Source organism: Helianthus annuus, chromosome 14 (genome assembly GCF_002127325.2).
Source record: "Helianthus annuus cultivar XRQ/B chromosome 14, HanXRQr2.0-SUNRISE, whole genome shotgun sequence".
NCBI lineage: Eukaryota > Viridiplantae > Streptophyta > Magnoliopsida > Asterales > Asteraceae > Helianthus > Helianthus annuus.
Window position 1 is genome coordinate 142561858 of NC_035446.2, and position 27084 is coordinate 142588941.

Here is a 27084-nt window from a genome sequence, read left to right on the forward strand (position 1 = left end):
ATATTTATTTTTAACTTTTAATATATTTTAATTTAATTTTTCCTATTTACTTTTAGCTTTTAACGTATTTTTTATTTTTCCTTTTCTAAAACCATATTTTCTTTATCATTTATTTTGTTTTCTATAATATTTTCTTCTTTTTTTAAATTTACCTTTAGTTTATCAATTAATTTGATATTTCTTTAATAAATTATGTTCGTTAACTTTTTTCTAAAAACTTAAGTACGTAGTTGAGCTTACTTTTTACCCTCGATTAATATAAGTTTTATTAAAAACGAATTTATATTAAAAAATAAAGTATTTGTTTGCTATCGTAAAATGATACGATGATAAACTGAACCGATTCTAACGGTTTGGCTTTCTAAACAACATTCTACATTTTCAAATAACGTTTGTTTTACATTATCGTTTGCTCCGTTTCGCCGCAACGCGCGACTGAAAAAAACCTAGTTTTATATATATGTCGTTTATTATACTTGTATATACAATATAATTGTTTAAGCCTTAAGGCTTGTGATTAGGTTGGGTTTGAGTTCGCCTCGATTTGAGTTTATTTCGAGTCAATTTCAAGTAATTCACTGATGGTTTCAACTCGTTTACACCCTAGTTAGAACTATGAAATCCTCAAAGGTCGAAATACTTAGGACTCATGAAACATCTTTAACAAATGTTATATACACACACACATTAAGTATTTATATTCCCGACACACAAACAAAGTGATGCTTGATCAAATTGAATGACTGGTAGAACTCATAGCCAAAGTTTGGCTTTAAAGTTTATTGACTCGTTTTTTAGTAACCGCCTTATATTAAAAATTTAGGCTTGGTACTCTATAAGTAATTAAAATAGCAAACCTCAATGACGAAAACCGAATACTATACCATTACTTTTAGAACACAATCCCAAACACCTAGGATGATGGAGTTATGCCCTTTTTTGGTCGATCTGGTTTGGTTATTTTCGTAATCGAATAGACTTTAACTACAAAAATGAACAACTAACAACACATTGCAGCATTAACAAAGTATGAAAAAAAGAAAAGATTACCACAAACAAATCCATGATCTAAACAATAGAAACCTTAGCACCAGCTTCTTCAAGCTGTTTCTTCGCATCTTCAGCTTCATATCTGGACACTCCTTCCTTAAACTTCTTAGGAAGACCTTCAATAAGCTCTTTAGCCTCCTTTAATGCAAGGCTTGTCAAACCTCTAACCGCTTTAATCGTCGCAATTCTGGCATTACTAGGAACATCATCAATTACAACGTCGAACTCCGTCTTCTCCTCCACAGCCTCCGCCGCTTCCGCTCCACCGCCACCAGGTGCGGCGACTACAGCAGCCGGAGCGAAGGATGCGGCGGTGACTCCGAGCTTGTCTTGCAGGTACTCAACCAGTGATTGTGCTTGAGCTAGGGTTAGGTTCGAGATTTCATCACCTAGCTCAACAACTTTCTCCTCAGCGGCTACGGCGGCGAGTGGGCGGAGGAATGTGGATCGGTGGTTGAGTTTGGGGGTGTGGAAGGGGAATTGTTTGGGAGAAAAATGTGAGGGGAGAGAGGCGTGAGTGGTGGTGGCGCGTGGAGTGTGTGAGAAGGAGGGTAGGGTGACTGTGGAGAGTGTTGAAGACGCCATTGAAATTGAAGCAGAAAGAAAGGGGAGGGAGACTGGGAGAGATAGGATAAGAGGATTGAGATGTTTGGTTGTTTTTTTAGATGGAAAGGAGACGGAAATTTACATAACACACCCTGATAAATGATAGGAGTGCAGAAAAAACACCTAATTTATGTTACGATTCCAAAAAGGGGGCATTCCGAGAATCGAACTCGGGACCTCTCGCACCCAAAGCGAGAATCATACCACTAGACCAAATGCCCGAGGTGTCATGTTTGTATCTATAAAATGCTAATACTTTGACAAGTATAAACCAAATAGAACTTTAGGGGATACACACGCAATAAGAGAACGATATGTTTGGCATGTTGATCAAAATAATAATAACGATAACCTTCGACCATCTATTTCACCTTCCCACCTTGGAAGTCATGATAAACTATTAAACTGACACAGGTGATCTCTCGTTTGTGGAAAGCGTTTATAAATACTGATAAAAGCAACTTGGTAGTGCCAAAAACCAATTAGAAGTAAAAGAAAAGGTCAGTTTGCAAACTGATAAACATGTAGAATCAAATCACACCAGCTGAATTTTTATACTTTTATTAGTTATGGGTTTTCAAACAACTGATTTTTGGTTTATACAAGAACTAAACCATTTATTTTCTCTCAAAATTCATGAATGAACAATACGAGTGATTGGTAATTTCGTATGGTTTATATTTTGTAAATTTGGAAATTTCGACATAAATATTGTTTCGGCTAGAGTCGTAAACAAAAGAAAACCCGAGTCATGGAAAACCAAGTTAAAGAAGGAAATATTTCTAGTCCCCCCAAGTTTCTATTTTTACGCTACTACAAGAAACATCCAAACCAAATAAGCCTAGGCTTCACCTCATAAGTTTAGTTAAGAGAGCAAGAGGCTTAAGAGCTACTTACAATGTTGTTAAAAGGTTGAACCACAGCCGCCATTGGTTGAATCCGCCAATTTTTGCGATGGTTGAACCAGTTACCCAATTTTGTGGTTAGACCAATCTTAGTAAAAAAAATATATATATTATTAGATTATTATATATAAATTTGGGATCTCTTATATACATGAGTTCACTAAAATCATCAATCGCCAATTTCAGCCTCGTCACCTTGGCTATAGCCACATACTCTTCTTAACTTGCACCTTTGAGAAAAGCCCATCTAGATGACCCTTGTCTATAAATAAACACTGAAATTGGTTCATGACCGAATAAATGGCTGCTGCCTTTATGGTGGCCATAACTAAAATTTTGCCTTTTACCTGGCCAAGAAATATTTTTTTATTATTCGGAAAAACAAACTCACACACACTCATCGAACTCGAACCCACAACCGGCCACGACTAGAAGCACGTCGTTAGGCCAAAGGAATGGTGAGCCAAACAAATGGATAAGTTTTCTAAATTAACAAACCTGGAGTGATCTCAACTAATAAAAACTGAAGTGAATTGATACACCCTAATCTTGCCAATTGCTTGATGCACGTTTCTTAGGAGAAGGTATTATCGTCAACTTGGTTTGAAAAAAAAATAAATGTGAGGAGCTCCTAGAAGTTTGGATCCCAAAACCCGAGGTGCAAGGCGTACATCACGTACATAAGGTGTTGCTCCGTAGGTTTATTACAGCCTTAAGTTGTTCGTTTCTCTTAGTGTTTTATCAAGTAAACATTTCATACATTCTGCCCACTTGATTGTTTTATATACCAACCTCAAAGACCTCCAGAAGTGAGAAGTGTGCGCCTTGTATAATTAAAAGAATTGAAGATTAGCAGTAGGCCTATAGTCACTTGGATAGTTGGATGCCAAGGGTTTCCAGTGATTTATACAATTAGAAATAACTTTTCTAATTGAATTTCATAGAATCAAGAACTATGATTTTTCATGACTCGTGACATAGCTAATATCGATGCCATTGTTTTCTTAAGGCCAAGTCATGTTCGACAGCTAATACTTCAAAGAGTTGCAAAAACATCAAGTAAATCTTCAGATAAGTAACTTAACAGAGATATATAGCACATAAATTGGTAACAGGATAAGTTTAGCTACAAAACTAAAGAACTAATAACACATTACATTGTGAAAAAGTATAACAGAACAAAAGATTACCACAAATCCGTGATCTAAACAATAGAAACCTTAGCTCCAGCTTCTTCAAGCTGTTTCTTCGCATCTTCAGCTTCATCTCTGGACACTCCTTCCTTAAACTTCTTGGGGAGACCTTCAATAAGCTCTTTAGCCTCTTTAAGCGCAAGGCTTGTCAATCCTCTAACCGCTTTAATCGTCGCAATTCTCGCGTTACTCGGAACATCATCAATAACAACATCAAACTCCGTCTTCTCCTCCACAGCCTCCGCCGCCTCTGCTCCGGCGCCACCAGGTGCGGCCACGACAGCAGCTGGAGCGAATGACGCGGCAGTGACTCCGAGCTTGTCTTGCAGGTACTCAACCAGTGATTGTGCCTGAGCTAGGGTTAGGTTTGAGATTTCATCGCCTAGCTGGACAACCTTCTCATCGCTGGCTACGGCGGCGACCGGGCGGAGGAATGTGGACCGGTGGCTGAATTTGGGGGTTCGGAGGGGGAATTCTAGGGTTTGTTTGGGGGAGAAGTGTGATGGAGTGGTGGTGGCGCGTGGTGGATAAGAGAAGGAGCGTAGAGTGACTGTGGAGAGTGCTGAAGACGCCATTACAGCAGAGCTCGACAGAGACGAAAGGGAATGAAGCGATAGGATAAGAGAATTGATAACAGGTTTGGCAACTTGGTTGATTTTGGATACAGGCGTCAATTTAATTTTTTGAGTAATTTTATACAACACCCTTATCTTTGAATTGATTTCTAGAAAAAGTTGTTACTTTATTTATTATTAACTGAGACCGCGGGATAGACGGTTACGTAAGCACCTTATGTATCACACTTAAAACAAACCAAGAAAATGTTTAAACCGTCGATGCAATTCTCAACATAAGGGTAGATGGAGTCCACCTGCAAGCACTTTCGGAGAAGATCCCCTTGAATCAAATATCTCCACGTGGACTCGAGCTTGGGGAACGGAATGTATATATCGTTGGAAGTCATCAATGGAATGTGAGAAAGCGGGAGGAGATGCGGGGAAAATGGGTGTGAGGATGTGAGAACACCGACCATTTTACGCGGGGAATTACAGGGGTTTCATCGCTTTTTAGGGTGGTGGGAGTGGGTGCGGCAACCACGCTTAGCAACCATTGCCGTGGTGCGATAATCCGGCAACACCCACTCCTTGTGATGTGGCAACTGGTTCGGCAAGTGGTGGAGACAACACGGAGATCCAAACAAATGCCATTGATGCCGAGAGAAAACAGGAGTTGGTTAGGCCCCTCCCCAAAATTCAACCAATCACATTTTTTTTCTTACTTTTTATTTTAGATTTAATATAAAAGTTTGTTGTGGCATGCGAAGCGTACGAAGCGTGACAAGTAAAAGACAAGTGGTGGAAAACTGATGTGACGCTGATATGGAGGATAGAGGGCTTGTGGCATGTTGGCATGGGAGACAAACACTCCACCACCCTAATGGGTGAAAATTTAGCATGCTTACAAGAAAAAGAACTTTTTATATGAAACCATAACAAAGATACTAATTTACAGAAATTAAATATCCTTTTACATGAACACATATGCTATACATGATAGAATATTTTGATTATGTTATGTATACAAGTCTTACTGTCATAGCACATGAGTATTCGTGTTGTCCAAACCTCCTACTGAAATTGCACAACAAGGGTATAGGCACTAAACTTGGACTCAATAAGTTGATTTTAATAACAAATTTTAGGGGGTGTGTATTCATCGTGAAAATAATCAACCCGCAACTCTCACCATCGCCGGCGTCTTCTTCCATACCAATAAGCAAATGCAGCTATCGAAGCCGCTGCCACCACCCCTGCAGCTGCATGCCAAGGGTACTCCGGTTTTTCTAAAACAACAAGTGATGTCGAACTCCCCACATCCACTATAGGCAGCACCGGTTGTTTCTGGCTCAGTGTCACCACAAACCTTAGACCCTGCCGCTCGAGGTCACTCATATCATCAATCGCCGGTCTAAGCCTCGTCGCTTTGGCTAGCGCCTCATACTCTTCTTTACTTCCACCTTCGAGAAAAGATCCTACTAGATGACCATTGTGGACCCAGTATGCACCAAAACTAGTTCCTGAAAAATCTCCGAAATAAACGGCTTCTCCCAAATTTTCTCCATAAAACTGCCACGAAAACAAGAATGCCCTGGAATAGAAGAATGGCAGGTAATCGAATTCTGGTGTAGTATCTGGTTCCATTATCGCAGAGACAGCATGGCGAGCTGATTTTCTAGCAGCATCAACGTGTTCAAGCCGTCGGATTTCACCAAAAGCCTTTACCGGAAATGATGCCACGTCACCAACTGCATACACCGAGCTGTTGCTCGTTTGCAACATGCTGTTTACTTTGATTCCTCCTTTCTCTAGAGTGAGTTGGCCTTCGAATAGACTTGTGTTTCGACGGATTCCAATTCCTACGACCACCAAGTCAGCAGGAAGATAGCTTCCATCCTTCAGATTAACTCCAATAACCTGTATACAATCAGTTCGGTTAATGACGCTAATTTAACATTGACTCATTCTCCGTTAATGACGCTAATTTGACTTGTGTTTACCTTCCCCTCAGGATTGATAACAAACGATGACAAAACTGTGCCTTTGACAAAATTTACACCCTTTGATTTATAAAACTCTTCATAAAAACTTGCAATCTTTGGGGTGAATAAACGGGGTACTACAAAAAAGATGAAAACGGTGCTTTAATTTGACTAGAACTTATACAAAGAAAACAGATAAGTTTGAAAAATGAAAGTGCTTACTGCAGTGTGGCTCAGGAAACACCATGGTAACATTAATCTTATTTATGACCAAGGATGCAGCAACCTCCATTCCAATGTAGCCACCACCAATAACCACCGCATTACCGCCAGTAGAGGCTTGCATCAGGTCCACAAGCCTGGTTGCATCGGCCAAATCACGCAGATGACATACATTTTCAGCGTCTGATCCGCTTACACCAAACTCTTCAAGCTTAAAAGCCTGTAACCAGGCCATACGAATAATTCAAGAAATAAAATACTCCTATTTTTTTTTTTAGTTCAAGAAATATAATATATACATAATATTGTTTGAGAACAAGCTTCAGTACCCGAGCACCTGTTGCAATGATAAGAAATTTATAGCTGATTGTTTCTCCTGCTGCAGTTACAAGTGTCTTACGTCTTACATCAGCAGACGTTACCCGAGTATCAAGAATCAGTTCAATTCCTGAAATAATTTTTGCATTAAGTTTTTATGTTTTCATTATCAGGTCTATTTATAACGCATTATGATACTTATAACAGTATATGTTCATTACATACTATAAGAACACTTATCATCATCGGTTTATGAACAACATTTACCATGTTCCTTGTACCACTTAGGTGTTAACCTCTCTTCATTGACGCCTACACACGTGTGAAATGCAGGTAGACGTGCAGGAGCTGTGTGGAACAATTACAAAATACAGAGTCAAAAAGAAGACATTGATGACGCTAATAAGGCAACTTGTGATTGGATATTAAACTTTATAAGGAATCAAGACCACTTTGACACTATTTAATTTTTGATATACAATAGGTACCTTCTGGGAGTAGAAAGCCTTTGCTGAGTGCAGGTCTTTCATAAGGAGCCACCTGCACATTATCAAGATGAGATGTGTATCTAAGAAAGCCAAAATATGAACTACATGTGCTTTTATTATCATGCATTCTTGTTCTATGTTCTAACGCAAATATATACGCTACAAATGAATTTTACATGATCAAGAAATTGGTTTGGATTTAAATTAATAGAATAACCACCTCATGTTCAATGTGATTGTGAAAGACAAACTAGCATGATATTTCAAACATGGGTTAAGCCAATTTCACCGTTTTATAACACTTTCCAAAATGCACAGGTTACCGAACCTGATCGTGATGATCTACAACTCTAGCTAAACTACCCTTCACATCTAAATTCCAATTTGATAAGATATTTTGGAGCCTTTGGAGCTAACTCAAATTGATCATCGAAACTAAAAAAAATGGATTTACATGACTACATAGGCTAGGAAAGTCAAACATATGTGCAGAAGCAATCAAGATTCATGAAATCCACTGCCTTTAAACTCCCAATCAAACTACAGAACTAATTCAATTTATGTTATGAACACCAATGGCAATACAGGTCCCGAACCAAGCCGATACGGGTCAAGTACAACAGTGATCAAATTCAACCTAGCAAGGAACTGGGTCAGAAAGGATCCTAGCAAATGGAATGGTTATGTCATGAATGCCACATCAGCAGCAGCACCATGGACACGCAAATTGACTTTTGTATTTTCTTTTCTCGTCATCTCCTCTGAATTCTCTGTTCTCATCTCAGTTTCTAAGCATTCAATAAAATTTTCCTTTTCCTTAATTAGATTCACTCCAATATATATATATATATATATATATATATATATATATATATAACTGGAAAATCAAAGTATATTGCAAACCTTTAAGTTCCCCAATCAATCATAGTTTTTAAAACACACACCAGACCAGGGTAAAACAACAAACACTTGGCGTGCAAGAGATAAAACCGAAACTCAATGATCAGATTCAACAAACAAGATGATCAATGAAAATCAACGAATTCACGTCTGAAACAGATTAAGGGTTGTTAACTAGGATATTTGATGTGAATGAGGACGGAAGATTACAGGTTCATCGGAGATGATGCAGAGTTCACCATGAGCGACACCTTTGTTGGCGAACTCAAGAGCTGCATAACCGGCAGCCACTCCTCCACCAAGTATCACGTACACAAACGATCTTCCCATTTACCCGCTCTTTCTCTCTCACACACACTCACTCTCTCTCTCTATATATACACACACACACACAAGAAAGATGTTGGATAAAAATAGACCTCTATGGCTCTATCTACTCCATCCACACTCCAATATTCCTGTGACTACAATCAACTTAGCGGTTATCTTTGTGAATAAAACAAAATCTTGTTCAAAAACCAAACAAAAAGGGTCAAATTGTAAAAGAAGACGACTCCAAGGGCTGTTTAGCAATTAGCATAATAAATAATCTCTATTTCTTTCTCCCATTTTATTTTACCCAGATAAATTCGACCACCAAAGTAGTATGACTATGGCCTATGCGAAGTGGTTGCATTCCTCCGCCCTTTCTCATGCTACCGTCCCTACAACTAGCCCCCGACGGGATACCATTCCGGCAACCTTCCGGCCAACCACTTCGTCCGACCGACCGTTGTTTTTCTCTTCGAATTACCGATACAGACCTCCGGCAATCGCCGTTCAAGCACAGGCCAAACGAGGATTGTTACAAAAAACCGAAGAGGAAGCAGCTTCACGTAAGTTTTATCTGAAACTATTTTAACTTCGATGATAATTAGTTGTAACACGGAGCAAAAGGAGATTTGGAATTTTCAAAATCTAGGTTGTAATTGAAGGTTTCAATATGGTTTTAATGTTTAGAGGAACGATACATGATACTGTTGTTTCTAGTTATGACTGTGATTGTTGTTTCAGCGGATGATGTGCAGTTTGAAGGTCCACTTAACATTGTGTTGTATCCGGACCCTATACTGAGGGCAAAGAACAAGCGTGTTGTTACGTTTGATGAGAATTTGAAGAAGTTAGTAGATGAAATGTTTGACGTGATGTACAAGTAAGTTTTTCTTCCTCCGTTTATGCGTAGTATTGTAATTGTTCATGTGCTCAATTGCTGAAGGTTAGTTCGTGTTTTAATAGCAAAATCAAAAGTGACAAGGTGTCAAGTTTAATTGCAAATATTGATATGGTAGTGATTGGTCAATGGACAGTTTAGTGTGCTATAGTGGTAGTCTGGTAGAATCTAATTTGCTCCTCACAACTTGTGGATGCTTATTGCAATTTGCAAAGCTTGTTTTCTTGTAAGAGGAGTACAATTTAGTAATGCCAAGAATAACAGTATTGATATAAGGGTGAAGGGAGTGGTTACCTATTTGGAATAGGTAAACTCCCCATCCACCCAATCAGACAGTGCCATGTCAATTCACCTATATTGTTTACCTAATGCTCAAAAACGTTAGCGGTGGTTTACCTAATGGGGTTTAGGTAAACTATTTAAAAAAAAAAAGAAAAATGTGTAATTGGTTGAGAAAGAATGGACCCCACCACATACCTTGGTTTAAAAAAGCGTGCCTTAAGCGCAAAGCGACCCTAGGCGCAAAGAGTTGCGCCTTGTGTGACATAAAGCGAGCTCTGTACAAAAAGCGCACAAAAAGCGAGCTTTTTTGGGAAAAAATCCCACTGAGGCACGCGCTTTTTGTACAGAAGGTGTTTTTGTGCTTTAAAGTGTTATACATGCAGCTAAAATGGTTGTACATTATATGATTTATACATTAAATCATATATAAACCGTATTTATTACTATATTTTGGGTAAGGGATGCTAAAAACCTATATGATATATATAAAAAAATATATAAGCACCTTGCGCCTCACGTACGAAAAGCCCACCGCTTTTGCGATTTGCGCTTCACGCTTTGATTTTAGACCTTGTCGCTTTTGTGCGCTTCACGTGTTTTTAAACCAAGCCACATACCCATCTCTCTCCCCCTTCCCTCCCTCTCACCGAATCGGTGAGCCCTCACCGCAAACGCCCCCCAATTCGGTAACATGTGCTCGGTAAAAATGGTTGGCGGTGGAGTTGGGATCGGTACCCTGTGGGTTTACCGACCCACTCCGTTCACCCTAATATGTCTTTGGAGCTTTTGTTCAACTTCTTTTGGCAGTATGCCTCTTAGCTTTTCATTTTGCCAGAAGTAAATGTGATTTGGAGCATTGATTTGTGTAAAAAAGTTAACAATATCAATAGTTGGGGCTGTTTGTTTTTTCAGAGGTAAAACGTCTGCAGTCTGCGGACCACATCTGCAGACATCTGCAGCAGAAGAGGTGGACCAAACCTCTGCAGTCTGCAAGATTAAGACTGTTTGTATCTTAACTTCTGCAAGCTACTGAAATAACACCAAAATTCAGCAAAGTAACACCACAATTCTGAAAATTCACACCAAAATTCTGAAAAACTAACATCAAAAGTCTAAAAGATAACGCCACAATTCTGAAAAACTAACATCAAATGTGTAAAACTCATACCTTTCGTCTCCATCTGAATTATATACTGCCGATCCAGTTTCAACACTCTCCTGAAAATTCCAAACAAATTAAACTTTTTAAAACTTTTAAAATGTCAAATGTGTAAAACTCAAACAAAGCTAAAAGAACAAAAGTTTAAAATATAGGCGCACTCAAGGCGCATAGGCCTCGCCTGTGGCCTAGGCGCAAGGCACAAAAAAAAGTGAGGGTCACTGTGCTTAAGGTTACTGTGCATACAATTTTCTTTCTTAGAACTTAAAAAATACCGAATTTGAAGTGATGGTTTGCTTGCTGAGACATTGTGGTCTGTTATTACATTAAACATTTATAGTCACTGTGCTTAAGGCTTTTGTACTGATTTTTATTACTACTACAAATCATATTAGAACTCACAAGAAAGTCGCTCAAAGTCTGACTTTTAATGCGTAAAGCATCCTAAATCATTTTATTCTAAGAAAATGGTTAATTGAAATAATCTTATATTTGTAATCATATCCCACACATCAACTTTATCGGAACTTTAAATTTAAACAAACCTGAACCATACAAAAACTATAGTTTTGAGTTTTGACCCATTATAAAACTCACCTGTATGATTCCGAAAGAATATTACTATAACAATTATACTCCAACTTTTTTCAATGATAAGTTTCAAAAGGTTATTTACATATTTTCTGTAACGAAAAAATTGCTACCCAATTTTTTTGTCACCTACGAATCTGCATCATGGCTATTTATCTAGTCTGCTTGAATCTACATCATGCTTTAAAGCCTAGCGATTTTCTCATCTTGCTAAATGTCCAATTGAACGCCACATGGCACCAAAATAACTCAAACTTAACAATCTAACGCCATCTCAGCTTTTAGCGTCTTCACTTATTAGAAATATGGATTATGTCAACCTTGTTATCTACAGGAGTATGAACAGTACTTGTATGTCCGCAGAACTGATGGCATTGGGCTCTCAGCACCCCAAGTTGGAGTTAATGTTCAACTTATGGTGTTTAATCCAGCTGGCGAACGAGGCGTAGGAGAAGAGATAGTTCTTGTAAACCCACGAGTCATCAAATCTTCTAAAAAGCAGGTTCCATTTGAAGAAGGCTGCTTATCCTTTCCAGGGATCAATGCTGATGTGGTGGTAATAAATTATACATTTTTGTGCTTTGTATAATTTATTTAACTAGTTATAATTTTTTAATTATCTTTGCTGCACACTTTGCAGAGGCCAGAAGCTGTTAAGGTTGATGCACAAGACATTACTGGTGCAAAGTTTTCAGTTAGCTTGTCACGTCTCCCCTCCCGTGTTTTCCAACATGAATATGATCATTTGGAGGCAAGTTAATCAATATCCATTACTTGGCATTGGACTACAACCAACAATGTCCCTTTTTTAACCATTTGAATATAGGGTAAAGTTCTTGTACAAACAATCTTAACATACTAAACATACAAATTGAAGGAAAACTCAAAAAGACAAGGTGGCATTTTTGTAATTACCACCAACTATCAAAGTTACTCTACAAATATACCTAAAAAACCTAAAAAAACCTACCCCCCCCCCCCCCCCCAACACACACACACCCCCAAGCTAAAATGCTAAAAACTAACCCCCAAAAAACCTTAAAAAATCTAAAAAAAAAAAAAAAAACCACACACAAAAATTATTTATTTTTTTTAACATTTTTTATTAAAAAATCGTTACTTTTAGTAGCAGAAAAAAAAATTTGCTAACAAAATGTAGCGATTTTTTAATAAAAAATGTTAAAAAAAAATTGTGTTTTTTAGGTATTTTTGGTTGAGTTCACATTTGTATAGTAACTTTGATAGTTGGTGGTAATTACAAAAATGCCACCTTGTCTTTTTGAGTTTTCCTTCAATTTGTATGTTTAGTATGTTAAGATTATTTGTATTTGATCTTTTGCCTTTGAATATAATCAGATTATATTATTAATGTTTTTACAATTTTAGTGTTTGAACTTGTCTCTGACTTAATAAATCTACAGGGTATACTCTTCTTTGACAGAATGACTGCAGAAGTTGTCGAGAGTATCCGTGCAGAACTACTGGTGAGTAATTATTATTGTTATTGGAAATTCTAACGTCACATGTAATTTGTAGTCTAGAATATGATTCAATATCTTCTCTGGTGCCATACTATAAGTCAGAAGTGGAAAATAGTCGGATTGGGTAACTGGTCTAAATGAATACGGGTCAAACATATCGAAACGGGTTGGGTCGGATTGGAATTCCAACGATTGTTCCTTTCTTTAAGTTTCAGCATTATATACTATGTATGCTGATTGATTGTTTTGATGACACTAAACAGGCATTGGAACAGAAATATGAGGATAGGACCGGACTGACGAGACCCGAAAGTGTAGAAACCCGCAAAAGATGGAAAGCAGCTGCTGGATTTGGAAGATCTTGATACGAGTGAGGGCGTTATTGTAATTATATTATATTACACTCAAAAACATTTCTTTAGTCTGGATTGGCAGAAAACTGGTGGAGATAACCCTTAGAATTGGTTGAAATATCATAGTACAAAAAAAATCTAATTAGATTTTATTTTGGGGAAATAGCCAAAATAGCCCAGACTTGGTCAAAGTTTCAAAAATAACCAATTCAAACGGCTCTTTAAGACTTTTCCTCAAACCTGAAACGTCTCAACCAGCAACCAATCCACGAAAGCCACGTGTCCACAAAAGAAAATAATTCCAAATAATTGCAACCAGGTAAACAAACATTGGAAATTGAAATTCTTCGCACCTACTTTATCATCCAAACCAGTTACCATTCATTTCTCTCTCTACTATTGTTCCTCTTTCTTCTTCACCGAGAACCACCACCACCCTCACCGAGCACCACCACCCTCCACCCATCACAACCACCACGGTCCACGATCACGTACCAACCAACCACCACCATCACCTACTAACAATCGTCACTCTCCGCCCACCACAAAAACCGTCACTAACCACAACCCCCACCACCGTCACCTACCACAACTTCAATAGACCGGACGAACATCTTAAAACCATCTGGGTTTTATCACCGTAGCTCCGGTCAGTGTGTGATCGCCATCTGGGTTTTATCACCGTCACCTACCACAACTTCACTAACGTCAAAACTTAATTGCCGGACAGGATTGCCGTAAAACGAACGGTTGTAGAGAGAGAAAACAGCAAAAAACGAGAAAGAGGAACAGTTGTAGACGTTTCAGGTTCTGAGACGTTTCAGTGTTCTGGGACGTTTCAGCACTTGTGGACACGTGGCTTTCGGTGGGTGGTTGATGAGGAAACCTCTTAACTTTTGGTTTGAGACATTTCAGGTTTGAGGAAAAGTCTTACAGAGCTGTTTGAATTGGCTATTCTTGAAACTTTGACCAAGTCATGGCTATTTTAGCTATTTCCCCTTTTATTTTTTGTTATCTTTTAGCATTAAAGCATTCTTTTTGTATATTTAGGGGACCCGAGGTGGATAGCTTTTACCCCGTGATGATCATTTATCACGAGTGAATGTTTCCCAAACACCACCGCCACTAAAATGTATAACGCATGAATGTTATAACGCGTGGCCACCATCGCGCGTGATTGTTTGAGTTGTTTGAGGGAAATTGTTGGGTTGTGAGGGAAATTGTTGGGTGTGGTGAGTGATGGGCATTTCCACTAAAATCCATCACTGGTGATGGAATAAAGCTCGATGACGTGGCGGAACTTGATTGGAAGTTGTGAGTGAGTGATGAGTGATGACCACCCCTACCCCCTTATAAGCACGTTGGTGGTTAGTTAGGATATGATTTGTATATCAATCACATGTCAAGAAGATTGAACTACAGAAGTTACTGGTCAAAGTGGTAACTCCATTCAAACCTTGTTGATTTGATTGTATGAAACATTCTTTCTGGTGGCAGGATGGAACCTTGGAATCATCAATGATGTCAAAGGCATCTGGTTAAAATCCAGATTTGCTTATTAATAGGGTCAAAGATATACATCTAGTATCTAGTTCAAATACATCTATTTATTATTAGGGTGGTAATTCATGATGTGTTTTGAGTTGGTATTGCCTAACCTTGACATGAATCGTTTAGTTAATAACGTCAAAGAGCCTAAGCCTAACCTGGATGATGGGTACAGCTTTTACTTTGTGACGACGGGGGTAGCCCAAAGACAAATAAAATCACTAATATGCAAAGAGCTTAAAAGGTTGAAAGGTTCATCGGATGAAAAGCTGCATAATGAGTGAATCGAGGAACAGTAACTACTCATGTCCACCAACTCATCTCACCAACTCACGCTCACCAACTCACAAAGTCAGAGCAGGTCTGTACAGGCACACCCTATTAACCAGGGGTCCAAAGCCTTGAACCCCAAAAGGGGAAACCCTCCATAAGCAAACAGGTTCCACTAGTATAGTCCATACCATTTCGAGAGCTGTCTTCCACTATAAGAAGACAGCTCGAAGACACTTCCTGGACATTCCAAAAAGCAGAGATTCCTTAATCTCTTGTCATTTAAGAGTTCTTTGTCACCTCCAAATAACTCTTCATCAGATTCATCTCATTTGCTTTCTTTTCTGAATTCGAGCTAGTCTCGAAGAAAGAACTTCAAAGCAAATATCTCAATCATACTAGTGAACCTCCTTCCACGTTTTGCAAACGTGGAGGGACCCCGCGACCTGCGTTAGGCAAAACTGAACCCTTCAGCCCTTTTGCCTAACCAGATAAGCTACCATCCTTGGTCCCGTGTTTGTTGCATCAACAAGTTGGCGCCCACCGTGGGGCTACGCCGCTATTTCTCCTCAGAAGAGACCTGGTACGTGTAGCTCCTTTCGTTCAAAATCACCATGTCAGAAAGTGGATCTCCGGGGGAGGTGAACCAGGTTCCTAACACCTCTACCCCGGGAAGTGGTCAAGCTCACACAACAGTAACAACGCCTTTTTCAACTCCGGGGAGTACACCCGAGTTCCTCACCTTTAACACACCAACCCCATCCAGATCTGGAGCTCCGTCTCCCAACGTTGGTGTGTCTGACACTCCTACACGCGTTGAACTTACCCCCGAGGGGGTCGCTAATAACTTCCTTGAGTTAAGATCACTCCTTAACCAACATGTGAACAGAGAAAGGGAAAAAGGTGTAAGGATCCGTCTCGATTACGACGAACCTGAACCAACGTTGTCTCCTGGGCCACCTCTACCACCCTTTGTTACAAGAGGTGAGGCCGGTCCCAGCAACCCTTCAAACTTTCATCCTTACCTGTCCACTATGACAAACCCCACTGTTCATCCTGTTCTTTCTTCCCAACCAACCGCTAGTGGTACTCCTCTGGGACACGAGTTAACCCTCGACCAACTCCTACAATCCCCAGTGACCAGTTGTCCCGCTTCTCTGAATACCACATGGGAGCAAGCCCTGTCCGTGCTCCCTTTAGCACGAAGTGCTGTTGCCAGCACCCCTCTTGGGGTAAGTTGCTCGGTTGGTCCTGGAAGCCTTCAAGGTTTCAATTTCGTGCCCAACGTGATGTCTCAGATGATGGCCCACTTCCCTTGGCAGCACTTCATCAATCAAGTGCTGGCCACCCAGGGAAACCAAGGCAATAACAACAACGGAGGCACGAGACCTGAAGAGGACTTGGCTAAACCTTACAAGCCAAGCAACCTTTCATGCTTTTCAAGACAGATAGCTGATTATGACTTCCAGTCAAAAATCAAAATGCCTGCCCACATCAAAACGTATGATGGGACTGAAGATCCAGAAGATCATCTTCAAATCTTTACTGGTGCTGCTCGAATAGAAAAATGGTCGAATGCTGAATGTTGCCTAATGTTCATGCAAACCCTCATTGGGTCCGCTAGAATTTGGTTCAACGACCTTCCTGCTCAAAGCATTCGAAGCTTTGATGATCTCAGCAGAGGCTTCCTGGCAAACTTCTCCCAACAAAGGAGATACGTTAAGGACGCGACTGTAATCTTCCAAATAAAACAACGAGATGATGAGAGCCTACGAGCATTCATTGAACGGTACAAGAAAGAAGGGCTAACCTACGTGGGGGCTGATGAGAAAATGAGGGTTGCCGGTTTTATGAACGCCATAACCTCTAAGTATCTCACACGAGATTTCAACAAATCTCTACCCAAAACCTTGGAAGAAGCCCTTGAAAGAGCCGAGGCTCACATCCGAGGAGAAGAAGCTGTTGACATCAAGGAACAAAGGAAAAGGGGTTCTGGTTGGCGAAGTAGCAGTCCAGCTAGAAAAAGAGGCAACTTCAACTCTTACGACAGACGCCCAAAGGGTTCAGACCCTCGAAGGGTTGAAGGGCGTAACCCTTCAAGCAGAGATAAAAACATGAGTTTCACTCCTCTCACCAAAACCCCTCAGGAGATCCTGGCAACGGAAGAGGTCAAGCAAAACTTCAGACCTCCCAGGCCTCTTCCCAAAAGTCGGAAAAACGAGAACTCCACTCAGTTCTGTGAATTCCATGAAGAAAAGGGACATCACACCAATGATTGCTTCCAACTGAAAAAGAGAATTGAAGAGGCTGTCAAGTCGGGAGAACTTGCCCACTTGGTAAAAGGAGTCCGAGACAAGATGGCTGAAAGCAAAGGAAAGGAAGTAAACATGGTGTACTCTGATGACAAGGCCCCTTACAAGAAACAACGCCTGGAAGCTTGGGAGCTTCAGTGTGTCTGCTTCCCCCCAACAAAGAAGGACCCACTACCTGGCCCTCTTGTGGTCGAAGCCCTCGTGGGGACATTACAAACATGCAAAGCATACATAGACACGGGAGCAGCCACTGAAATCATGTTCGAAAAGTTCTTTAACCGATTAAGCAATGAGGAGCGTTCAAGGCTTCAACCCTCCGGGACTTCCATAAAAGGTATCGCTGATATAACCTTGAAGCCTTTGGGCCAAATAACTCTTAACGTATGTTTCAGGGAAGGTTTAAAGGAAAGGACTCGATCACTAACCTTCGTGGTTATCAATATCCCTTCCAACTATGATGTGATCATAGGGAGGCCCGGACAGTGTGCATTTTACATGGCTGTATCTGTTGGCCATGGCACTGTCAAGTTCCCCACTGAGAGAGGGATTGCAACCCTCCAACCCTCTCAGGAAGCCTACCTGATCGAAGGAGAAAGTCCCGATGACGAGAAAGACAAGCAGGGGTTAGTCATCAACCCTAAGTACCCCGAACAGCGGATAAGGGTCAACCCCAACCTTTCTCAAGAAACTCTTTCATACCTTGAAAAGCTACTAAAACACCACAGCGATGTATTCGCCTGGTCCCCCGAAGACATGACCGGGATTCCTCGAAACATTGCTGAACATGAGCTAAGGATACCACCAAACGTCAAGCCAGTGGTGCAGAAGAAAAGAAGCCTGGCACCCGAAAGAAGCCTAGCAGCTTGCCAAGAGGTTGAAAAACTTGTATCAGCTGGCATTCTTCGAGAAGTTAAGTACCAGTCATGGATTGCTAATCCCGTTATGGTTCGAAAACCTGATAACTCTTGGAGAATGTGTATAGATTTCAAAGATCTTAACAAGGCTTGTCCTAAAGATTGTTACCCACTCCCAGAAATTGATCTCAAGGTTGATTCACTCACGGGATACCCGTTCAAATGCTTTCTCGATGCATACAAAGGCTATCATCAGATCCTCATGAAAAAGGAAGACGAAGAAAAGACGGCTTTCCACACCGACAAGGGCATTTTCTGCTACCAAAAAATGCCTTTTGGCCTCAAGAACGCGGGAGCCACTTACCAACGGCTCGTCGATAAAGCCTTCGAAAGCCAAATTGGAAGAAACATGGAAGCATATGTCGATGACCTGGTGATCAAAAGCAAAACGGAATACCAGATGCTTGATGACATCCAAGAAACCTTCAAGAATCTTAGAAAAATCAACATGAAGCTTAACCCTGAAAAATGTTCGTTTGGGTTTGATGAAGGAAAATTCTTGGGTCATATTGTGGGAAAGCAAAGCATCAAGGCCAACCCCAACAAAGTAAAGGCTGTTCTCGAAGCTAAACCACCAAGAACCAAGAAGGAGGTTGAAAGCTTGAATGGGAAGCTTGCAGCCTTGAAACGTTTTACATCAAAACTGGCCGAAAGATCTCTACCATTCTACAAAACACTCAAGAATTGTTCAGATAAAAAAGATTTCAGATGGACCGATGAGGCTGAGGAAGCTTTTAATCAAATGAAGCAGCACCTTGCTTCACTGCCAGATATCGCAGCACCAGAAACCGGGGAGCTCATATCGGTGTACCTCTCAGTCGCCGATGAAGCCATCAGTGCCGTCCTAACCATTGAAAGGGATAAGGCTCAGGTACCCGTCTATTTTTTCAGCAAAACTTTAAAACTGGCTGAAACTAAATATCCTCCCCTTGAAAAATTAGCCCTAGCCTTGGTCCAAACAGCCAGAAGGCTTAGAAGGTACTTCCAAGCACATCCTATACAAGTGGTCACTGACCAACCTGTTAAGAACGTGCTTGAAAAACCCGAAAACTCGGGAAGATTGGCAAAATGGGCAGTGGAACTAGGTGAACATAACATCACCTATGTCCCACGAAAAGCAATCAAAGCTCAGGTTTTGGCTGACTTTCTAGTAGAAATCCCAAGCCAAAAGACTGAGGAAGTAAACACCACAACCACTGAACCCTCCAACCCTGAAGCCTGGAAACTATTCACAGACGGGGCTTCAAGCGTTGAAGGGTCAGGAGCTGGTATAATCTTGATCAACCCTGAAGGGCTAGAATTCACGTATGCTCTTCGTTTCAACTTTCAGACCACCAATAACGAGGCTGAATACGAAGCACTGATTGCTGGTCTCCGGCTAGCCAAAGAAATGAAAGTCAACAAGCTTGACGTGTTCACTGATTCACTACTAGTATCAAGCCAAGTCAATGACAGCTATGTTGCCAAAGAACCCAACATGAGAAGGTACAAAGAAAAGTCCAAGGAATTAATGAACACCTTTCAAGCATGCAACATCAAACAAATTCCAAGATCCCAAAACAAAAGGGCAGATGCCTTAAGCAAATTAGCGTCCCTCACATTCGCCCACCTCACAAAAAAGGTGTTGGTTGAAGTGTTGAAGGCTCGTTCAATTGATGAATTGGAAGTACAAGATGTGGTCACCGAGGAAGATCCAAATTGGATGACTCCCATAAAGAAGTTCCTTCAAAACAATGAACTACCCAACGACCAAATGGAAGCTGAAAGGGTAAAGATCAAAGCAAGACAATATGTGTTGCAAGGAGAAATCCTCTATAAAAAAGGATACCTTGCACCATTATTAAGGTGTGTGGGCCCTGAACAAAGCAAATATTTGGTCAAAGAAGTGCATGAAGGAATATGTGGAGCTCATTTTGGAGCTAGATCGGTGGTTGCAAAGCTTATGAATTTGGGATATTTCTGGCCTTCAATGCATCGTGACACCGCTGAGCAACTAAAGAAATGCGATGCCTGCCAAATCCACTCACCGATACCAAAAAATCCCAAACACGACTTGGTCCCCATAACCTCAGCATGGCCATTCCATAAATGGGGAATGGACATTGTCGGTCCATTCCCTCCAAGCAAAGGGGGAGTAAAATTCCTATTGGTAGCAATCGACTACTTCAGCAAATGGCCAGAGGTTAAACCCCTTGCCAAAATCACAGGAAAACAAGTCATAGACTTTGTTTGGGAGAATATCATATGTCGCTATGGGTTACCAGGGGTAATTGTCACCGATAATGGGAAACAATTCGCCGAGAAACCCTTCAGCCTTTGGTGCAAGGAGTACAGGATCAACCAAATCTTCAGCTCAGTGGCCTACCCGCAATCAAATGGCCAGGTTGAAAGAACCAACAGAAGTATTGTAGAGGGCATCAAGACAAGATTGGGGAGATATGAAAGTAATTGGCTGGAAGAATTGCCTAGCGTTTTATGGGCAATCAGAACGACGGAAAAAACAAGTCACAAAAAGACACCTTATAGCTTGGTATTCGGATCCGAAGCCGTAATCCCAGCTGAAATAGGAGTTGTAACCCAACGAGTTGTCAACATGGATCCCAGTGTAAACACACAAGAGACCATGTTGAACTTGCAACTCCTAGAAGAAGCCCGGGATCAAGCAGCAATACAAGAAGCCAAGTACAAACAAAGGATGGAGGCCTATTACAACAAAAAGGTCAAGAACGAAAGATTCAAGCCAGGAGACCTAGTCCTCAGAAACAACGAAGCCATCAAAAAGGAAAACCAAGGGAAACTAGGCCCAAAATGGGAAGGTCCTTACACCATCCTCGAAGCACACAAGGGCGGATCCTATAAGCTGGCAGATTCAGAAGGCAAAAGGCTTCCAAGGCACTGGAACGGAAAAACCCTTAGAAGGTTTTATGTTTAGAAAGTTTGGTTGGTAGCAAAACAAAAACCTTTTGTAAAAGCAAATGTTGCTTGAATGAATGAAGTTACTTTATCAAACTTGTCTTTCTATCCTAATATCAGGTTGAGAACCTAGCAAAAAACTCCATGGCAAGGGCCATGTAAGGGGATGAGCTCCCAGGCCATATCGCTCAATAGGTTCAAGGGTTGAATGGACCTATATAAGGGGTGAGTTCCTAAATCAATACAACTCCATGAGACTTATCAAAGAAAAACAATAGTGTCTCATAGACAGGTTTGAACAGCCTACACCAATCGTTCCTTAAGTCTAAAAAATGTACCCAATAAATAGACTTACGAAATCAAACAAATCGCAACAAAATAAAAGAAAAGGATAGATACTACGTCTTGATGATAAACACTAAGGCAAAGTGACTGCAGCACTGAACCCTTTAAAGTGTAAAAAACATAAAGACAAAGTAAACAAAGACAAGGCAAGAAAATAAAAATAAACAAGCCCATCAACCAAACATACAAACCAAATCAGAAGCTACCCAGCGTTCAACCAACAGACACTTAGCTTGAAAGGTTAAAGGCTTCAACCCGGCAGCAATCATACAAAAAAGCTTGAAGGGTTGAAACCCCACAAAACAAACCAAGCAAGTAAAATAAACAAAAACACCAAACCATCATGTCATAGTCAGAAAGGCCATAAAAGACCTTCATTAGATAGTCAAAGCAAGCCCTAGTGACTTGCAGATAAAACTAGTGTCCAACGGCCATAAAGGCCTAACCAACCATAGGAACCTTAAGGGTTCCCAAAACCTAAACATTGTTTAAAATATTACAAAACATTAAAGTGTTTGCTAAGAAAGCTACGAATAAATGTCAGTTGCCAGAGGGCTTAGAACCTTCACCCTTAGACTTTTTGGCTTTCTTGGTCTTCTTCGCCTTCACACCTTCTTCACCACCAACTGCAGAGGTTTCCAAACCAGCATCTTTCGAGGTTTCAGGCAGACTCGAAAGGGTATCATCACTGTCCCCAGAGTAGGACCTCTTCCTTGACAAAGAGCCCAAAACCTCAGCACAAACCTTCTCATTCAACCCTTCAGGCTTCAATCCCTGTAAAACAGACAAAGGCTTGCCAAAACAGGAAGATACCTCATGAATGTAAGGGTAGGTTAGCCTCTCCATCTGCTCAACAGAAGCTTTGAAAACATCAGAAGCCTCGGGGCGAAACATGGGTGACTTCTCCAAAGGTTGCCCAGATTCATGAAGTTTATAGCCAGCAGTAAGGCCCTGATGCTTCCCCAGGTTCAGCAGCTTTGTGTAAACATCACCAAGGGCAGAGTTAAATTCCTTAGAGTGCAAAAGATAAGTCACAACCTGCTGAAACCCATGCTCGATCAACCACTGATTATCCGCAGTCACCTGACCAACAGAAGCCTTCAACCCCTCCTTTTCTTCACGAAAAGCCTTCTGTTGGACAGACAAGGCCTCTCGATCAGCCTTCAACTTCAGCAAATTAGCTTCAAAGCTCTTCTTCAAGTCACCCATCTCAATGGCATGCATCTTCTTCAGATCCTCAGTCTCCTTCTTCCAAGCTGCCTCCTTCTCTGCAAACCCAGCCACTTCCTTCTTCATCGATGCAAGGGAGGATTTCATTTTGTCTTTCTTTTTAGAAAAATCTTCATACTCCCGCATCCTTTGGCGAAAGCGTGTAATCCCTTGGGGAAGCATGGCTGCAAGGTTGCAAGTAGTTAAAACCATGCGAGATAACATAGTGTCATCATCCATCTCAGCAATAGTTTCACGAACGGAGGGAGGAGCAAGATGACTAAGAGCATCCTCGCAAACAGCAGCATCCTTAAAAGAGTCATCATTCTTAACCAACCAAGTAGGCACATAAGTGCCCTCAGGGTTCAACCCTTCAACGTCCCTGCTCGACGATTCTTGAACAGGGGTAGCAACACCCTTCTTCCCTCGAACCTTCTTACCACGCACAACTAATTCCTTCTCCTTCTCAACCTCTGCCTCAGCCTGATCCTCAGAAACCTCGATGTCATCACTCAAATCCACTGGCTCAGTGGAAGTGGATTGAGGAGTAGCCTTCAGTAAGCGACGAGATAACCGGCGAGTCGAAGGCTTGGGAACATTGGACTTGGTAAAACCCTTCACATTTTCAACACTGACATAACCCGAGCCCTCAAACCTTTGCTCAGAGGTCCTCACAACAACATTTTCACCCGGAACAGTCGGAGCATCTTCAAAAACCACATCGGACGTATCGTCACTCTTGATGAAGTCCAAAGCAGACATAACTGCCAAAAAACAAATAAAGAAAATAAGTCACAAACAAAGTAAGACGAAAAGGCATAGGGGAGAAAATGCATACCAAGGCCATTTCTCATCAACACCGGATCCCGATCAACTTTTGCCCAAATATTACTAACCCCTAAAAGCACTAACAAATGTTCGGGAAAAGGACGAACCCTGGAAGGGCACCTCCGAATGGCTGAAAGAAAGGCATCATTTAATTCAGACTCGGAAGGCTCCGGATCGTTGAGAACAGCATCCGGATGCCTCCACACCATTTTGAAAGGAATGATGGATTCAGAAACCCAGAAAAACGTATTCTTCCATGATCCAAGGGTCGTAACCATGGAGGAAACGAGACAAGTTTCAACCTTTGTGTTCTCAAAAGTAAACCAATCACCATTTTTGGCTAATCGGAAGAACCTCCGAAAGAGCAACAATGAAGGATCATAACCTAAAGCACGACACAGCACTTCAAAGTGCAAAACCCTAGCCATTCCTTTCGGATGTACTTGCCCAAAAGACACTCGATAATACTCAAGCAAATTTAGAACAAAAAACGAAAAAGGGTAACGAAGATTAGACCACTCAAAATGCCGACAATACAAAGCAATAAAACCAGGAATCGGTTTGTCAATGGAAGCATCGCAAGCAGGGGCGGTTGGATTAAACTGTTTATCAATACCATGTTCAAGACAAAACAGGTCTACCTCCTCTTGTGTCAATCGAGAAAATGACCTCGCTAAATCCTTAAGGGCACCCATGATCGGAAAAAGTAAAAGTGAAAATGGAGAAGAAACTAACCTGAGAAGAGGAAAACGGTGAATGATTGCAAAGAAAGTGAAGAAACTTTACAATAGTTAAAACAAATAAGAGAGTAAAGTAGGGGCATTAAAGGTAAATAAGTAATTTCTGCCAATCCGCCGCCTGACACATGTCAAATCAACTGTCAAATCGATTAAAATTCAAAATTCAAAAAGTAACCGCCTCAAACCCTTCAAGCCTCCAAACAACGAACCCTTGAAGCCCTTTAAAAAGACATGCATAAAAGTCAGAAGTCTTTGAGCATAATACCCCAAAAACCTCTGACTTGGGGGGCTGACGACGGGGGTAGCCCAAAGACAAATAAAATCACTAATATGCAAAGAGCTTAAAAGGTTGAAAGGTTCATCGGATGAAAAGCTGCATAATGAGTGAATCGAGGAACAGTAACTAGTCATGTCCACCAACTCATCTCACCAACTCACGCTCACCAACTCACAAAGTCAGAGCAGGTCTGTACAGGCACACCCTATTAACCAGGGGTCCAAAGCCTTGAACCCCAAAAGGGGAAACCCTCCATAAGCAAACAGGTTCCACTAGTATAGTCCATACCATTTCGAGAGGTGTCTTCCACTATAAGAAGACAGCTCGAAGACACTTCCTGGACATTCTAAAAAGCAGAGATTCCTTAATCTCTTGTCATTTAAGAGTTCTTTGTCACCTCCAAATAACTCTTCATCAGATTCATCTCATTTGCTTTCTTTTCTGAATTCGAGCTAGTCTCGAAGAAAGAACTTCAAAGCAAATATCTCAATCATACTAGTGAACCTCCTTCCACGTTTTGCAAACGTGGAGGGACCCCGCGACCTGCGTTAGGCAAAACTGAACCCTTCAGCCCTTTTGCCTAACCAGATAAGCTACCATCCTTGGTCCCGTGTTTGTTGCATCAACACTTTGTAATGCTATATTTTTGTTTTCTATCTTTATATCGGTTGTTGTGTCGATCCACCTACCCATAACCCAACCCAAGCCAACCCAATCCAAACGCAACCTGTTTGTTCAACATGTTAAAGACCTCTTATGAGCCAAACCTGTTCAAACTTAACACTAACCCCTCTATTTTTTTTGTGTTGGGAATTGACTTTCTTTGCTATTAATCATGTAACATTGTATAGGTCAAATGGTTCATTAAAATCACTCAAAAACTTTAATTTTAGAGTTAATTACATATTTAGTCTCTGTGGTTTGTAGAAAATAACATACTTAGATACTAATAGTTTAAAATCACAATCTAGGGTATTAACTTTTCATTTTGTAACGTTTGGAGGTATTAACTTCTAGGGTATTAACATAGTTAGTCCCTGTGGTTTGCACAAAATAACATACTTAGGGGGTGTTTGGCCTAGCTTTTTTATTTAAGCTTATAGCTTTTTTAGCTTATTTTTACAAAATAAGCACTAATGGGTGTTTGGTTTAGCTTTTTAAGCTTATGCTCATTAGCTTATATAAGCTAATTCCAAGAAGCTTATGGGAACATGGTTTTTTAGCTTATTTGAAAAAGCTTATTTGAAAATGATTATTTGAAGAAGATGGTTTTTTACTCATTACACACAATGATATTATACCCCTTCCCATAATACAAAATAACTTAACAAACAACTAAAGATTAATTATTAATTATCAACTTGTAGAATATAAGCTAATCCAAACACTTAAAAATAGCTTATCAAATGAAAGAAAATAAGCATAAGCTACTTTAAAATATAAGCATAAGCTAAAAAAAATAAAAGCTAGGCCAAACACCCCCTAGATACTAATAAAATGTGATTTTAAACCTACAAATAACGTTAATACCTCCAAACATTACAAAATGAAAAGTTAATACCCTAAAATGTGATTTTAAACTATTAATACCTAAGTATGTTACTTTGTACAAACTACAAGGACTAACTATGTAATTAACTCTTAATTTTATTAAAAGAGTTGTAGTTTTGAAACTAAATTATGGTATAGTGATTTTTTAAACCTACATGTCACTTTAGGTAAAATTTTCAAAACTATTACATATTAATCAAGTTTTACAATTACAATTGTTACATTTGGTTATATGCTCATATAACATTAAATTGTGTAAATAGTTCATACTTGTTTTAAACATTATCTAACTATTTAAAAACCAACTTTAGGAACAGTTTTTTCATGCTATTAATCAATGTTGTCACATGGTAGTTATCCATTGATCCACATTACAACTGTGTGTGTTTTTTTATTTCTCTCACACACTTAACATCTTTACTTCTGGTAGTGACCGCACTGACGACAACTATTGGAGAACATTGCACAACAATCAATACATTTTTTTCTATATTTTCATGATCATGGTATTAATTTTCTTTAAAAATATTTTCATGATCATCCATGATCATGGTATTAATTTTCTTTAAAAGAAAGAATTAGTGGTTCTAAAAATAAAAAAGTGAACCAGACTTATATTTGTTACAAAGAAGCATAAACAATAATAAAAATAAACTAAATCAATCAACGGTTTAACAACATCAATTTCAATAATCATAGAGTTATATTTTTTTTGAACGACAACTATTTCATTAGATCATTCAATAGAACAAGGGCCAACAGGAACAATAACTAGCTGGGAGTCCCAAAAAAAAGCAAAACATTACATAACAATATCACGGATATTAAAGTCTCTCCATTTCTCCCAAACTAAGTCTTTAAAAGGCGTTCTATGTTTTAG

The 27084-nt window shown here is 40.1% G+C and overlaps 4 protein-coding genes and 1 non-coding gene across 5 annotated transcripts; 1 reads left to right on the top strand and 4 right to left on the bottom strand.

Moving 5' to 3' along the window:
* Nucleotides 1-935: 935 nt before the first annotated feature.
* Nucleotides 936-1702, bottom strand: LOC110904056 (50S ribosomal protein L12, chloroplastic-like). The gene has a single exon (XM_022149864.2). It carries the CDS (start codon nucleotides 1633-1635, stop codon nucleotides 1069-1071), a length of 567 nt encoding a protein of 188 aa, XP_022005556.1. The 5' UTR covers nucleotides 1636-1702; the 3' UTR covers nucleotides 936-1068.
* Nucleotides 1703-1805: 103 nt separating this feature from the next.
* On the bottom strand, nucleotides 1806-1877 carry TRNAP-UGG. Its single transcript has one exon. It is a non-coding gene; the product is annotated as a tRNA-Pro (tRNA).
* Nucleotides 1878-3627: 1750 nt separating this feature from the next.
* LOC110904059 (50S ribosomal protein L12, chloroplastic-like) lies at nucleotides 3628-4461 on the bottom strand. Its single transcript, XM_022149865.2, has one exon. It carries the CDS (start codon nucleotides 4327-4329, stop codon nucleotides 3766-3768), a length of 564 nt encoding a protein of 187 aa, XP_022005557.1. The 5' UTR covers nucleotides 4330-4461; the 3' UTR covers nucleotides 3628-3765.
* A 751-nt stretch (nucleotides 4462-5212) lies between these two features.
* LOC110904060 (monodehydroascorbate reductase 4, peroxisomal) lies at nucleotides 5213-8700 on the bottom strand. The gene is made up of 7 exons (XM_022149866.2): nucleotides 8432-8700; nucleotides 7322-7373; nucleotides 7101-7181; nucleotides 6845-6963; nucleotides 6516-6735; nucleotides 6312-6430; nucleotides 5213-6228 (listed from the first exon to the last, which is right to left on the bottom strand). Exons 1-7 carry the CDS (start codon nucleotides 8549-8551, stop codon nucleotides 5497-5499), a joined length of 1443 nt encoding a protein of 480 aa, XP_022005558.1. The 5' UTR covers nucleotides 8552-8700; the 3' UTR covers nucleotides 5213-5496.
* A 131-nt stretch (nucleotides 8701-8831) lies between these two features.
* LOC110904061 (peptide deformylase 1B, chloroplastic) lies at nucleotides 8832-13460 on the top strand. Its single transcript, XM_022149867.2, has 6 exons — nucleotides 8832-9096; nucleotides 9275-9413; nucleotides 11827-12019; nucleotides 12104-12214; nucleotides 12885-12947; nucleotides 13208-13460. Exons 1-6 carry the CDS (start codon nucleotides 8868-8870, stop codon nucleotides 13307-13309), a joined length of 837 nt encoding a protein of 278 aa, XP_022005559.1. The 5' UTR covers nucleotides 8832-8867; the 3' UTR covers nucleotides 13310-13460.
* Nucleotides 13461-27084: the final 13624 nt, after the last annotated feature.